Source organism: Cinclus cinclus, chromosome 24 (genome assembly GCF_963662255.1).
Source record: "Cinclus cinclus chromosome 24, bCinCin1.1, whole genome shotgun sequence".
NCBI classification, from domain to species: Eukaryota; Metazoa; Chordata; class Aves; order Passeriformes; family Cinclidae; genus Cinclus; species Cinclus cinclus.
This window is the reverse complement of record NC_085069.1, coordinates 2600056-2614438: the sequence shown is the minus strand read 5'-3', so window position 1 is coordinate 2614438 and position 14383 is coordinate 2600056. Positions and strand designations below refer to the sequence as shown.

General features: G+C 45.0%; 3 protein-coding genes across 3 annotated transcripts; 2 read left to right on the top strand and 1 right to left on the bottom strand.

Annotated features, from left to right (window-relative positions):
* The first annotated feature begins 1104 nt into the window (after positions 1-1104).
* On the top strand, positions 1105-2105 carry LOC134053138 (olfactory receptor 4D11-like). Its single transcript, XM_062507989.1, is given in 6 exon segments — positions 1105-1166; positions 1168-1427; positions 1430-1650; positions 1653-1722; positions 1725-1854; positions 1856-2105. Coding segments are annotated over 6 exon segments (993 nt in total).
* A 3592-nt stretch (positions 2106-5697) lies between these two features.
* On the bottom strand, positions 5698-6660 carry LOC134053049 (olfactory receptor 10A5-like). The gene has a single exon (XM_062507851.1). The coding sequence runs from the start codon at positions 6646-6648 to the stop codon at positions 5698-5700; it is 951 nt and encodes a 316-aa protein (XP_062363835.1). The 5' UTR covers positions 6649-6660.
* Positions 6661-12026: 5366 nt separating this feature from the next.
* LOC134053294 (mast cell protease 1A-like) lies at positions 12027-14383 on the top strand. Its single transcript, XM_062508224.1, has 5 exons — positions 12027-12081; positions 12506-12671; positions 13165-13306; positions 13424-13681; positions 14204-14383. The coding sequence occupies exons 1-5, from the start codon at positions 12027-12029 to the stop codon at positions 14381-14383; spliced, it is 801 nt and encodes a 266-aa protein (XP_062364208.1).

Below are 14383 nucleotides of genomic sequence, written 5' to 3'. Positions count from 1 at the left end.
TGAAGGGAAGGGAAGGGAAGGGAAGGGAAGGGAAGGGAAGGGAAGGGAAGGGAAGGGAAGGGAAGGGAAGGGAAGGGAAGGGAAGGGAAGGGAAGGGAAGGGAAGGGAAAAGAGAAAAGAAAAAAGAAAAAAGAAAAAAGAAAAAAGAAAAAAGAAAAAAGAAAAAAAAGAGAAAGCTCTGGAGAAACATTTCAGCAGCCTTCCAGTACCACAAAGTGGCCTACAAGAGAAATAGAGAGGGACTTTATACAAAGGCATGTGGTGATAGGAATTGTTGAGGACAGCAAATGAGGAAAGCAGTCAGTACCCTGGATGGCAGAGCTGGTATTTGTAGGGACAGTTTGGAGAAATAGGTTGACACGAACAGTATAAAGTGTGATATAAGTAAATATGTCATCTTGCATGTGGGAAAGGACAAGCCTGTGCAGTCAGCAGAGGCTGGTGGCCTGTCCAGGAAGCAGCTTTGTAGATAATGATCCTGGTAGACAAACATTTGCATAGGAAATGGGAATGTGTTCCTCTGTCAAAGAAGGCAACAGAGCTCCAGCTCTGCTAGCAAAGGTCTGGCCAGCTAATGCAGGGAAATGATCACCTGTGTCACTGCAGGACTGTGCCAACACCACAGCACTCCAGGACAAGAAAGGCAGTGATACTGCCTACACTCGACTGACTTCCTTGGAGGGCCTCCAGATTAATCACTGGGCTGGATACCATGGCATTCAAGGAGAGGCTGAGACAACAGGGTTTGTTCACCCATACAGAAGAGAAGGCAAAGGGGAAGCTTCATTTCTGTGTATAACTAGCTGATGAGATGAGAAACCAGAGGAGATAGAGCCTTCCTGGCAGTGTATAACAATAAGATGAAAGGTAACAGACACTAATTGGAACATCCTAAGTCTCACTGAATGTAGGGGAATTTGTTTGGTTTTTTTCCCCTATCAGACTGGTCATATGATTGAACAGTCCACAGAGTTTGTGAGACTTCAGGACTTCCAGAAATCCCTCCGAACATAAATTATTCTATGATTCTATGTTTTAATAATTCTATAGTCCAACACACATTTATAGTCATCTTTACTGCTCTTGTTTGTGCAGGAAAAAAGAATGGAATCAAAGACCATCGCCACCACTGTGAGAGAATTTGTCCTGTTGGGCCTGACAGAGTCAGAAGCTGCAGTATTGTCTCTGTGTGATCTTCTTTCTCATCTGTGTAATAACCTGGCTACTGAACTTCACCATCATTGCCACTGTGGCTGTGGATCAGCAGCTCCACACCCCCATGTACTTTCTCCTGGCCAGTCTGGCTGTCCTTGACATCAATGATTCTTTGGTCAATACTCCCAAACTGCTGTCAGGCCTCCTCACCCAGCACACAACCATCTCATTCAATGAGTGTTTCCTCCGGATGTTCTTCTTCCATTTCATTGCAGTGCAATGTCTTTTTTGCTCGTAGGGATGCCAGTTGATTGGTACATGGCCATGTGTGAGCCACTGCACTACTTGTCCATCATGATCTGGAACACCTGCACAGGATTGGTGGCAGCTGCAAGGTTTGGTGGATTTCTTCATTCTTTTATACAAACTGGTTTTATTCTGCAGCTGCTATTCTGTGGCCCAAATGTACTGGACAACAGTACATTTCTACTTTTCACTTCTACTGTGACATCCCTGAAATCATCAAACTGACCTGCACTGACACTTGCATGGCTCAACTAGAGATGGTGATAGTGGAGGGATCCTCATCACCCTTTCTGTAATATTGATTATTTCTTACATTATCATCTTGCTTAAGATGAGGTTGTGCATCATTGCAGGGAAGCAAAAAGCTCTGTCTAGCAGTGGAACACAGATAACTTGTGAGCTTGATATTCGTCCCCTGCATCTTCACCTGTGCCCAGCCTTATAAGAAATACCCTAGGGACAAGGTGTTCTCCACTGTTTACACTGTGGTCACTCCAATGCTAAACCCCATGATCTACACACTGAGAAACACTGAGATGAAAAAGGCCATCAGGAGAGCACTGGGGAAAATATTTCTGTCTGCAGGATTACAGAAACCAGACCAGACAGTAGATCTAAAGACATAAAATCTGGTGTTTCCATGACGAAACTGTGTTCATCACAGATATTCCTGATCCTTCAGTAAGTGAGCAGCTTTCTAGATGTGAGATAGGGACAACATCCACCTCCCATCAGTTTAGAAAGGTCAGTCACATGGAGTGTGCAGTAGACATCACCATGACACACCCTGGCTGCTGGACATTCAAGGGACCCTTCCCACACCCTTGTTCTCTCCTGTGGAATTCACAGCTGAGCCTCCCACTCCAGCATGTCTCACTTCCCTTTAGCAATCTGGTGTAGCTTCATCTCTAAGTTAGCACTGATGCCTTACTAAACCTGGAAATAAAACAATACCCTTTAGAGATAATATTGCTATAAGAGGGAATATGAAGGCTTTATTTGGAATATAAGGGAATATAATGGAATATAAAGACTGGTCTTTATTGGAGACCACCAGTGGCAGACATGGAAAATATCCACAAAATGCTCATCCCCCCACAGGGTGAATACAGTTTTATAAGTTTAGCAAATTAATATATTTGTCAAAAATCACCAATTGGGAGAATAAGAGGTGATGCAATTTCCCCCAGTTCAACCTTCTCTGAATCCTCCCCCCTCAGATGAAAACTAAACTTTGTTTGTAAATATAAGTCTTGAAGAGCAGGTCTCAGTCTTGATTCCTAGGGAGAACCAAGATAGGGTAGGGGCCTTGGAATGTTTTGTCTTTCTGCCTATCAGGGCAGGGAAAAGTACTGGGAAAACTAGCTAGAATCCAAAAATAGACTGCTGAGATACAGATATATGTGTAAAGAATGCAGAGAATATATAAAAGAGAAAAGGTAAAAATCAATTTGGCATCAGCATGATGGCATCTTCACATTACTGCATTAGTAACTTCACCAGCAATAGCGAAATAGAGAAAAAAGCATTCTGAAAGTGCTTTAGTGGGAGAAAATTCTCAGACCTGTAAGGATTATTTAGGTTTAGAGCTGTTTGAGTTTAATTCCCTTAGAGAGACAAGAGAAAAATTAAATCCCTCTTGACAGTAGAAACAACAAACTCCCACAAAACATATAAACAACTGATGGGAAGAGAAACTGGTAAGAGGAAGTAGAACTCAGAATAATAAAAGGAAAAAAGAAAAGAAAGTGATAAAAGCAAACGAGGGAAAACCTCCTTATGCCACTTTCTGATGCTTTGTCAAAAGTCAAAATTTCACGTCATGTCTTGAAATCAAACCATTTCTCAACATTCTTTATTTTTTCCTTCCTTCCTTCCTTCCTTCCTTCCTTCCTTCCTTCCTTCCTTCCTTCCTTCCTTCCTTCCTTCCTTCCTTCCTTCCTTCCTTCCTTCCCTACATAGATAAATGTATATTAATAAACCCCTTGTAAAGTCAATAAAAATTTAAACTAACACTGACCTTTAATGTCATAAGATGAATTAAAGAAGCAGCACATTCCAACAATGCTGAAACTTCATTATGTGGTTCTAGAGTGAAGTATCAAGTACTGCACCAGCAACACATATCTAATGACTAATTTAGCTGTTTTCTTGGAGCTTCCTTAAGGAGTGCACCCATGACAGGAGGTGATTTGACAGAACCATTAACTGTGGCAGCATGTCAAGAGCTCAGCAGCCCATATCAAGACAGACATTTAAATCAGTACCAATTTTTGCTAGAAAAAGTGAATTAATTAGTTGTTAAATACCATTTCACACATACTTTTGAAAGTAATTAATAGAAAGAAATTAAAATGTTAAAATATATGATTTTCTAAAAACTCATTCTTCCATAAAAATGCTAGAATCAATACTTCATGTATTGGGGTTGGGGAAATGAACCCAGGCACAAACTGCTGCCCTGGCCTATTTGTAAATAGAATAATTTAACCAGAACTTCCCTTATTTTTAGAGGAGAGAGGATGGTGTAAGTGAACTCAGCTCTAGCAAAACCAATGGCTGCATTACTTAGAGACCACAAATCAGTGCTCCTTGTTAGAGGTGAAATTCTGATTTACACCAGCTAAACACCGTGCTTTCTACCACGTCAGTTTTTATTTGGGATATCTTTCATGCACATCTGGCATGTGGAGACAGGAAACAGAAGAGATGAATTCAGGAAAAAGAAAGTTGCTGATAGTGTTTGGTGGAAGGGCACTGCAGCAGATATAAAAAAGGTTTATTCCAAATGGATGAATGTTTTTAGAGGTCTCTTTCTCCTTGGAACAGTGTCTGAAACATCTTAAAAGGAGGCAAAATTAAAATCTTTAACCATTTGGAATACAATGTCCCTAAAAGTGATTAACACTACTGTTATTATTAAAGCAATTAAACTTTTTAAAATAAATGCTTCTTTCAGTATTACCTTTCCAAGTAATAAAACAAGAAAAAATTCTCTGTTTTTACAGGGGTAAAAATACAGTAGCTCCCAGAAGTCTGTAGAAATGTAAATGAAGTTTCATTAACTCTTTCTCCAGTGTTCTAATTATGAAGAAAAAAGGGTTTCAACAATACAGAGACAAGTTAAGTTCCCTAGAGGAGTCTAAGCAAACAACATTGCCAAATGCAATTAATCACTTTGTCATTAACTTGTTGTTGTGAAGCTTCTGAAGTCAGGCAATGATTTCATCCTAAGGTGACTTATATTGCCTTTCTCTTTTACAAGCTAACTAAACCAAAAATAAGAATATTTTACTCAGTTATCTTGTTCTTTACTGCCTTTATGTCCAGGTAACTGAGTCAGATGAAAAAGAGCTAGCCTCAAAGGTCAGTATTGGTAAGGAAGATTTCTGTTGCTTGACCTCAGTATGGAAAGTCCAGTTTGAATGTTGCAGGCTCAGAACTGGGCTATTCACCAACCCAGAGCACCTGTTCTATCCAGAGTTAACTTCAGAACCCTCCCAAATAAATACTCCTAGGTTGTAGCAGCCCTTTTCTCTTTTCCTTGCAGATATCAGCTGACCCTTTGGAAACTCTTCTTTTCATGGCTGGATGAATTTCTCCAGCTGAGGGTTGCAGAATGCTATTATGCCATGGCTCAGACCCCACAGTGCTTGGAGGGTGTGGGGCACTGCACTGTGTTAAATGCTGAGTTCTTGCTGGAAATAAGGAATGACCATTAGTTAAACTTTCTTTCCTTTACTTTGCCCACACCTTGAATGAAAAACACAAGGCTCTGAAACAAGTGAACTTATTTCCTTATCACTTTCATTCAGTGGACCTCTTTTCCAGGACAGAATGGAAAAAATATAACAAGGAAGAAAAAAGGCAAAGCAAAACACATGGTCCCTATCAATTAGTGTATGCTTAACCTGGAAGGTTCACTGTAAAAGAGTATTTCTTCAGTGAGAGGGTGAGGTGAACTCCTGCAATAGAAGTGAGGATTTCCAGCCTGGATACCTGAATTAGACATGAGAAGTGCTCTGCTTTAGAAGAAATGTCTGGTATATATATTGTACTCCTAAGGAAGAAATTGAGAGAGTAATTTGAAATAATTTGCTTCTGAAGCAAAGAATAAAGACAAAATATTTACAATTGTGAAAGAGAGATCTTTGTGCCTGCAGTTTCCCCTGAGCTAGTAAACCATTAGAACTCACCAAAAATGGAAACAAGGTACATTAGCAGACAAGAAAATCTTTATTTCTTCATCAACACAGCCACCACTCTGATTAGTACTTCTTTCACTTCTTTATTCCTCAGGCTGTAAATCAGGGGGTTTAATGTGGGAATTACAGTTGTGTATATGAGAGCAAGGATTTTCTTAGCATCTTGAGAATTACTGGATTTTGGCTGTAGGTAAATCAAAGTGCCACTCGCACAGTACAACGTCACAACAGTAAGGTGTGAGGAACAGGTGGAGAAGGTCTTGTGTCTGCTCTCTGCAGAGGAAATCTTCAGGATGCTTGAGATAATGCAGACATAGGAGAGCAGGATGAGGCAGAAGGGAGTGAAGATGACGAGCACCGTGGCTGAGATGAGCTGCTTCTCATACAGCGAGGTGTCCGTGCACGACAGTGCGAGCAGGGGGGGGATGTCACAGAAGAAGTAGTTGATCCTCCTGGGCCCGCACAAGGACAGGGTGAACACCCAGGCTGTCTGCAGCACCGACACAACTTTGCCACTGCAGCAGGAGAGCAGCACCAAGGAGAGGCAAGTCCTGGAGTTCATGATGGCAGAGTACCTCAGGGGCCAGCACACGGCCACATAGCGGTCGCAGGCCATGGCTGCCAGCAGGTACCACTCGGTGGCAGCTAAGAAAACCACGCAGTAGAGCTGTGTGACACAGCCCAGGTAGGAGATGCTCCTGTCCTCAGACAGGAGGTTCACCAGCATCTTGGGGACAACGACTGATGCTGTGGAAATATCCAGGAAGGACAGGACGCGGAGGAAGAAGTACATGGGCATGTGGAGGGTGGGGTGCGCTGTGACCACGCAGATGAGAAGGTTCCCAATGAGAGTTATGCTGTAAATGAAGCAGATTGTGAAGAACAGCAAGTGCTGAAGTTCTGGGTGGCTGGACAGCCCAGAGAGGACAAATTCAGTCAGCAGGGTGTAGTTGCCTGCATCTTGTTTCTCTGCTGGCTCCATCTGGGAGGAATCAGAGGGAGACTGTCAGAGCCAGAGTCACTGCACCAAGACCACAGCCAGTTCTTCAAACCAGGAGTCTCTTGGGAATGCCTGGAGAGCTGCTGGATCAAAGGGTGTAACTCTAGGGCAGGTTGGGCTGAGCACATTTAGAAGGCAATGGCTGGGCTGGTGTCACTGCCCTCCACGTGTCATTGCTTGAGGCAGTCACCAAGCCTTCAGCTAAGAGGAGCTGGCATTTAAGGGGTGGCTTCATCATGGGTGCAGGGGTAATTGCTCTCCCCCCAGATGTCAGGTCTGTGTTCCCAGCTGGTCCCACAGGTGCTTCCTGCAGTGAAGGGAAAGCCCAGATGACAATTGAAACACCCACACACCAAAGAAAGAAAAACCCTTTTGTTACATTGTAAGTGGGCATTGCTCCCTACACTCTGTCTTTCCTGCTGAGTGGGCTGGCGGGGCAGGAGCCTTCCTCCAAGATATCTGAAATTACTTTTAGAGCAACTCAGCTTCAGAAGAAAACCAGGGAAGTTCAGGCTGCAGGAAGCTTTGGCTCACATTCATATCAATTCCCAGCTGTCTGTGGGACACAAATATTTCCAAGAGCCCAGCTTTGGGGAAAGCACTCCCAAATGGAGCAAGCAGAAGCTGTGAAGGGAAGACCTAAACCAACTCCTGTCCACCAAAGCACACACAGACCAAAGAAAGCAGCACCAAAGAAAACCAAACAAAATATTCTCTCTGTATGCAGGCAAAGGAAGGAGGAATAATTCAAGGCAGAGAATGATGAGGAAGTGCAGAGGGGGAAGCTCAGGACCATCTGTTCATGACTCACATGGCCTCATTCCCCTGAGGAGTGTTGCTGTGTGTGGGATGTTCATGCAGTGTTGGACCAGTTCTGTGTTTTCTTCACTGCTCAGGACGGGAAACTGAAGGACTGAAGAGATCAGCCTTCCACAGAGGAGAAAGGGGTGGTTAATTCTGTGTCCTTCAGACTCAGCCTCTCTTACCAAAGGGGCCACTGCCCTACACTAGGCAGTGTAAGTGTATTGCCCTACAAAGGCAATCTCAAGACACAAAATGCCTTTTTTAGGTGTCAGAAATGTATCAGGGATGTCAGAAATGAGCAGGGACAGAGGGGGGAAGCACCTTCTGCTCTGTACACACAAGGACCACATCAACAGAGCTGGCACACAGAGAAGGACACAGCCTCAAAGCCAGAGCAGCCACACAGCCCTGCCATGACCCCTTGGGCTGACTCCATCTGATTTCTCTTCAGGCTGTGACTCACATGGGACATCTTCTGTCTGTAGGTTTTGTGACATGAACACAAAGGTGCAAGCTGTGGACCCTGGAGCCACAGATGACTTTAACAGACAAGCACAATAAAAACCCTCCCAATATTCTCAGACATTTGATGGTCTGATGTATTTAAAAGGGATCTTTCTGGGTTTGACTGTTTTCATTACCATAGGAATGAAAGGACACTTTTCTGAGTGAGATCTCAAAATAGCCTATACATGACAGATAGAGAACAACATGAAAAGCTCCCTGCAGTCTCTAACAGCACACATTCACACTGGTTTTCTTAATTGTTAGATTGATGTAACTAAACTGGAAACTACCTAATTCTGCTCTCCAAGCCCATAAGAAAGTTTTAGTCTATTGTTGTGATCATTAGCTCTGTATTAAAGTCAACAACATGCACAGGAGATACTGTTTTACTGACAGTCTTTTATTCCCTAATTCAGAACACTTGTCAGAAACAACCCTCAATTTACGTAATTTGTGTTTCTGAGGCCCTTTAAGTAAGTTTTGACCTTAGCTCTTCCTTGGACTTTCTTTATACATTCACAATAGACATTTTGAAGTAAAGTGTCCTACCTCCAGCAATTCTGCTGTCCAGTTTCTCCAAAATGGGTCGTTCAGATTTTGATAGAAGTATTTCCCTTGTTTTCTTACATTAGGAACAGTGTTGGACTGATGGTTCCTACTGCCATCTTACACTGCAGATTAAAAATTATATTTTAAATGCAGATGATCTTCTGCCACAGCTGGAATAATCTGCTGATATTAGCACATGGCATATACCATAGAAAGTCAGCCAAAGACTTGTCTCACAGACAGGAAGAAAAGGAATTTGAGATTTGTTTCAACTCAGTTGAATTAGCTACAGCTGGAGAGGTAGAGACCTCCATGCATCTCTGGTTTTTGCCCATGAAGGGAGCAGCTGAGCTGCCTCTGACACCTGGCTTAAGTAGAGTCTCTTGAAATCCCTAAATCCCCTACTGGTGGGATTGATTTAATCTGATTTCAGAACTGTCAGGGATGGTTGTTCAGTGCTGTGCTCCCTCTGTGGGCAAGGGGATGTAGCAAACAATGACATCCTTACCAGAGCACAGAAATGCTGCTCTGGACAGCAGCCTCAGCCTTCCCTCCACTGTCTGCAAAGTGGGACCAGAGGGACCTCTTCAGACACAGGCATCTCATGTTTTATACATCTAAGGCTGTGAACCCTGCATCCTTGCCATCTGGGGACTGATTGTTAATCTGAAAGGCCTGAGCAGCAGCTGGAAGCATCAGGGGATGGGTGACTCCAAGGACAGAATTAGCCTGATGTTGCCTGCTGCCTTTGTTTAATTGGACTGGGTGCCTTTAGGGGCAGTGCTGTCTCTGGTAGGAGAGTTTTCATTCCAGTCCAGTTCCTTCCTTCCTTCCTATCATCTACAGTAAGAAAAAAGATCCAATCAAACAAAAATCAGATTCGATTGGAATTGCACAAATGAAATCTTTACCTAGTACCAACCTAAACAGAGCTTTGAGCACCATCACCCCAACGTGGTCAGAGACACCAGGTCTAGGAAAAGACTGATAAGAGAACCAGAGAATGAGGACCAAATTTGCATCAAAGGTGAAGGGATCAATAGCAAATAGGAGATTGAAATGAGGGGGGAAATGAAGTTTCTTCATTCAATGACTGAATCTTTTAATTTCACAGAATTTGCTTCTTATCCATACAAAGAGAGGTTAGCAAACAGAGATTTCTTTTCTGCAGCCATCTGCTGGCATACAAATGCTGGTGATCTTCTGAGCCAATCCTCCTGTGTGGTCAGCAGAGAGGAAAAAACAGACGGAGTTCACGTGAATTTTCCAGATCTGCCACTAGTTCTGAAATTGTACCTTGAAGGCTTGACTCTGCCTCTGGTAAATGAGAATGGCCTCCTTTGTTCACCTCAGAATACCCATCAATAGTCTATCTAATATTTATGTTTTAAAATTTCCTAATCTAAAATCAGAGCTTTGGTGAAGAACACACAAATAATTATTCAAATAATCATTTAGCATTATGAGAAATTATTCACCATGGTTATGTGCTCAGTCTCAGGACAGCGACCATGATTCTCCTATTCATCCTAAGATTTACTTTTTTAAGACACTAAAATAGCTGAAGAAGCATAAGTACATAATGGCAATATGCTAGAAATACATTGTTATTGTTTTCAAGATATTTCAGTGAAATAGGAAAGCAGTGTTGTATGGCTGTGCCCTCACCTGAAACACTGAACAGGTTCATGTCACTGCCAGGGCTGTTGGGTTTCTATGTCAAAAGAAAGATTGCTACAGAGCAATGCCCTACTCCTCATGTCAGAGAGCCTCCAGCCATGCAGGCATCCAGCTCCCAGAATGTCCCCCCAAATCTCTGTCCTGCCCAGCCCCACCTGCTGCCCTGCAGCTGCATCACACCCACCCTGCCCTCTACCCTAGGTCCTTCAAGCTTTTCTTCTGTTGCAGTGTGTTTCTTGTTAATGGTATGTTCTGTTATAGCCCAAGTTAATGGTTTGGTCCAAATTATACCTTCCCACTCACCCTGTTAATCTACCCTGAATTCCCTGTCAATCCTGCTTTGTGCAATTCTTGCTTGGAAATCCCCTAAAATTCCATGTCCTATTAGTCCTTGTGACCTAATTCCCCCCACTCATTGAACGATGCTTTTGTGAACCCTGCCTTTTTCCCCTCCCCAAGATTTCTCTGATTTGTTGATGATTTGTACCCTCCCCTTGAACCTCCCCCATATTTCAGCTGTTGCATCCTCACATTTTCTGTCTTTTGCCCCCGAATTCCCCAGAGTAATAAAATCCTCTTTTATCCTATGCAAAAGACCTCTCTCTCCTCCTTGCCTCCTTAGAGTGCAGCCTGACAGCCAAAAAGGCTGTAGAGAAATTGCTCTAGCCACACCTCAGGTCATCCTGCTCCTGGGTGTGACCCACTCTCTGTATCCCTGTCCCTGTTCCTCTCCCTGTCCCTTATCCCTGTTCCTCTCCCTGTCCCTTATCCCTGTTCCTTCTCACAGGCTGAAGTGGCAGAGCTAGTGCAGCTCCAGCCAATTTGTCATGCTTCCACACATACACTGCTCCCTCCACTCACTGGGATAACCTCTCCTGCTTCTTCTCTTCCCTTCTCCCCATTTTCTCTCTCCTTATTGACTTTTTTAGAATGCAGGGCAAGGGGCAATGCCAGCATGCTCTAGAGATCTATTTGTGGGCTTCCTCTAGGCCAAAGTCACATAAAATTTGGAACAATCTAGAGGTTTCACTAGCTGGGCTCATGGCCAAGAAGGGTCACGGGAACAGGGGATGAGTCCCTTCCAGATTGTAGCAGGAGCCAGAGTTGCCAGGGAGGGCTCAGAGAGGCTCAGGCAGGGCTGGTCCCCTTCTCCTGCAGGCACCGAGCCTGCTCCTCCTGGCCTGCACCTGGCCAGGGCACCTGCTGATCTGGACCTGGGCCCACAGTCTGCCTACCCAGCTGGACCTCAGCCTTCCTCATCACCATGGACTTGTCAGATCATCTAGAACACCAGTGCTTGAGGCTGTGAGGCTCCCTACTGACCTTAGCTACTCTGATTGGTGATTTCTGATTTCCCAAGGACTTCTCTGATGGCAGTTAGCCCTTCTGATAAGAACCAGGAACTTTGCCTGGCCCTGGCCAGCTCTCCCCATTCCTTTCAGAGGACGGGGAGGGAAAAAAAAAGAAAAAAGTCTGGATAGGACCAGGTCACCTGCAGGGTCCCAGGGGACTCTCTCCAAAGGTCTCTGATGGGATATGCACTCAACAGATACCCCATTGTTCTCCTGTGCACTGTGGGTGCTCTGAACTAGCCCAGATCACTCCAGCTTTTTGAGAAGATTGTGAGAAAACTGCAGAGAATGTCATGAACTGATCCCCAAGCCACAGTCTTGGGTTATGAGAATAAAAGCACCAAATGACACGGCTGTAGGCAGGCTGAGGTTTCCTGTTTCAACTCCTCACAGCATTTATAGAGGGTGCTGTTCTGTACCTGGCTCCTGCCTGGCCATAGCAACTGCTCATCAGGACAGTGGTAGAAGATGCTACTTCTCCTTCTGATCTCAAGTGCTTGTGTCCTGCCCTGGGCTGGGGCTGGTGAGTACACAGAGAGGGGACTTAGACAAGAATATGCAAGGGCACAGATGGAATGCCCTACACACTGAGTAGTCAATCCCAGGCAAGGTTCCTGCCTCGCCTTCTCTCCTATCTCTACTCTCCTACTTTCCTCTCTCCTCTTATCTCTCAGTTCAAGGTGTGCCTGAAACCAGTGAGGCATTACAGGCACTAGAGCTGTGCCCTTTGCTGGCATTTTGGTCATCCAGAGCCAAGGCAGTCAGTCACTCCAGACAGTACTGCTTGCCTTTCTCTCCATTGCAATGCTTTGGACAGCCCCAGGAAGGAGAGTTGCTGGTATCACTGGCACATGACATCAGAGGATGACCCTCTCTCTTCATGCAGCCCCAAACTTGACAGGAAATAGCAGTACACATCATATTAACATTTCCCATCTCTCTTCCAGGAAGGATCATTGGTGGGAAGGAAGTTAAGAGCCACTCCAGACCCTACATGGCTTTTTTAAAAATCCAAACGTCAGATCAGTCTGGCCTACAGACTAGTTGCTGTGGAGGATTCCTTATTCGCCCAGATGCAGTGCTCTCAGCAGCTCACTGTGTGCCTAGAAAAGGGTAAGACCCAGTCTTTCTTGTACAGGTGATGTTTTCCAGTCTCACATAGTCCCAAAGGGCCTCAGCCTTGGTCTGGGCTGAAACAGTACCCTGTGTCTCTTCAGGCAGAGCAGGGATCTCTGGAGCTGAGTGATCCTCTGTGAGTGGCAGGAATTGTCTGCCAGGGGCTGCGTCCTTGGGAACAGGAATGCTCACAGTGGTCTCCAGGGTCATGGATTCTACCATGGCTTAGACCTACTGCAGGACAAGAGGGTCCAGTGTCTCCCCTCCCCTGCTTCCCTTTGCCTTCAGCATGGGGCAGCTCCCATCTGTGTGAGTGTGGGGTGAGGGATCCTCAGCTGGGCTGTGGGAGGAACCCAGGTTACACAGGACAACTTGCTGAGAGCTGCTCTCTGGGGAGGTTTATCCCAGCACCACCTCCCTCCAGCCCCCTGCACTGGGGGCTGTGTTCCTGTGGCCAGTGCGGCTGGAACATGTTGGTGTTTCTTGGCAGGAGAGTGACCATCACTGTGATTCTGGGAGCCCACAACATAAGGGTCAGAGAATGGAGCCAGCAGACGATCCATGTTAAGCACTGGGTCATCCATCCCAACTATTCCCCTGATGGCTTCAAAAATGACATTATGCTGCTGAAGGTATGGCCCAACACATCCTTCCTGCCTGAGGGATCTCCCATTGCTCACCTCCCCAAACCTCTGAACTTGTTCCTAATCCTTGGCTGGCTCTAATCCTGTGTTCTCTCTGCCTGACAGCTGAAGCCAAGGGCCAGGATCAATAGGAATGTGCAATTCATCTCCTTACCCAGGAGCAATGAACGTTTGATAGAAGGAACTAAGTGTGCGGTGGCTGGCTGGGGCTGGAGATCTATGCCAGGGCACTGCAGTAATGTGATGATGGAGGTGGAACAGGAGGTGCAAAATGAGGAACCATGTCAGTACCTATTCCGTAACTACCAGCGCCAGTCCATGATCTGTGTTGGTGATGAGTACAGCAGAAAGGCACCTTACCATGTAAGTCTTGTTTTGGGCTGCAAGCTTGGGAGGAGGCTGGGACTGGATAGTCAGCTTGGTTCTCAGGTGAAAGTTAAAGGACACCAGAATGAACCATGATCTTCAGAATGATGAGCTGAAGCTCTGGAGCTGATGTACTCCCTGAATTGGGGTGCATTTTTCTAACTATCAACATCATTTGCTTTTTTACTTACTTGGGGATGTTCTACCCAGCCTAGCCAGTGCTTCAGTGTGTAAATTCTTTGTGATACCCTTGCTAGGATGGCTTAGATATTTCCCCATATCTAAAGTAGGTCTATGTTCTTTTTGAGGTTTTGAATCTCAAAGAGCCTCCAGGCCTGAATTGTTTCATGGGTGAACTTAGGGGAGTAGTGAGGCAGCTACAAACCCTGCAGAGCTGGAGGAGGAGGAGGTTGGAACAGGAGGTTCTTCACGTGGAGGGAGGGAAGAGGAAACTTGTTCTTTAAGGCAGGGAGAGCTTGCTGTGGCATGTCTGACCCCTCTCACTCCTTTCATACACAGGGGGATTCTGGTGGCCCATTAGTCTGCAATCACAAGGCTCATGGCATTGTTTCTCATGGACTCGAACGCCGCCTCTTCCCTAAGGTATTTACCAGAATCTCATACTTTGAGCCCTGGATATATCAGCAGCTGAAGAGGTTTGCACTCCAAGAGCTGCCTGGCTCTCCATCCTCTGATTAA

Coding starts and splice junctions, on each gene's coding strand:
- LOC134053049 (XM_062507851.1), bottom strand. CDS start 6,648: ATGGAGCCAGCAGAGAAACAAGATGCAGGCAACTACACCCTGCTGACT.
- LOC134053294 (XM_062508224.1), top strand. CDS start 12,027: ATGCTACTTCTCCTTCTGATCTCAAGTGCTTGTGTCCTGCCCTGGGCT. Junction 13,307..13,423: donor ATGACATTATGCTGCTGAAG/GTATGGCCCAAC, acceptor TCTGCCTGACAG/CTGAAGCCAAGGGCCAGGAT. Junction 13,682..14,203: donor GCAGAAAGGCACCTTACCAT/GTAAGTCTTGTT, acceptor TTTCATACACAG/GGGGATTCTGGTGGCCCATT.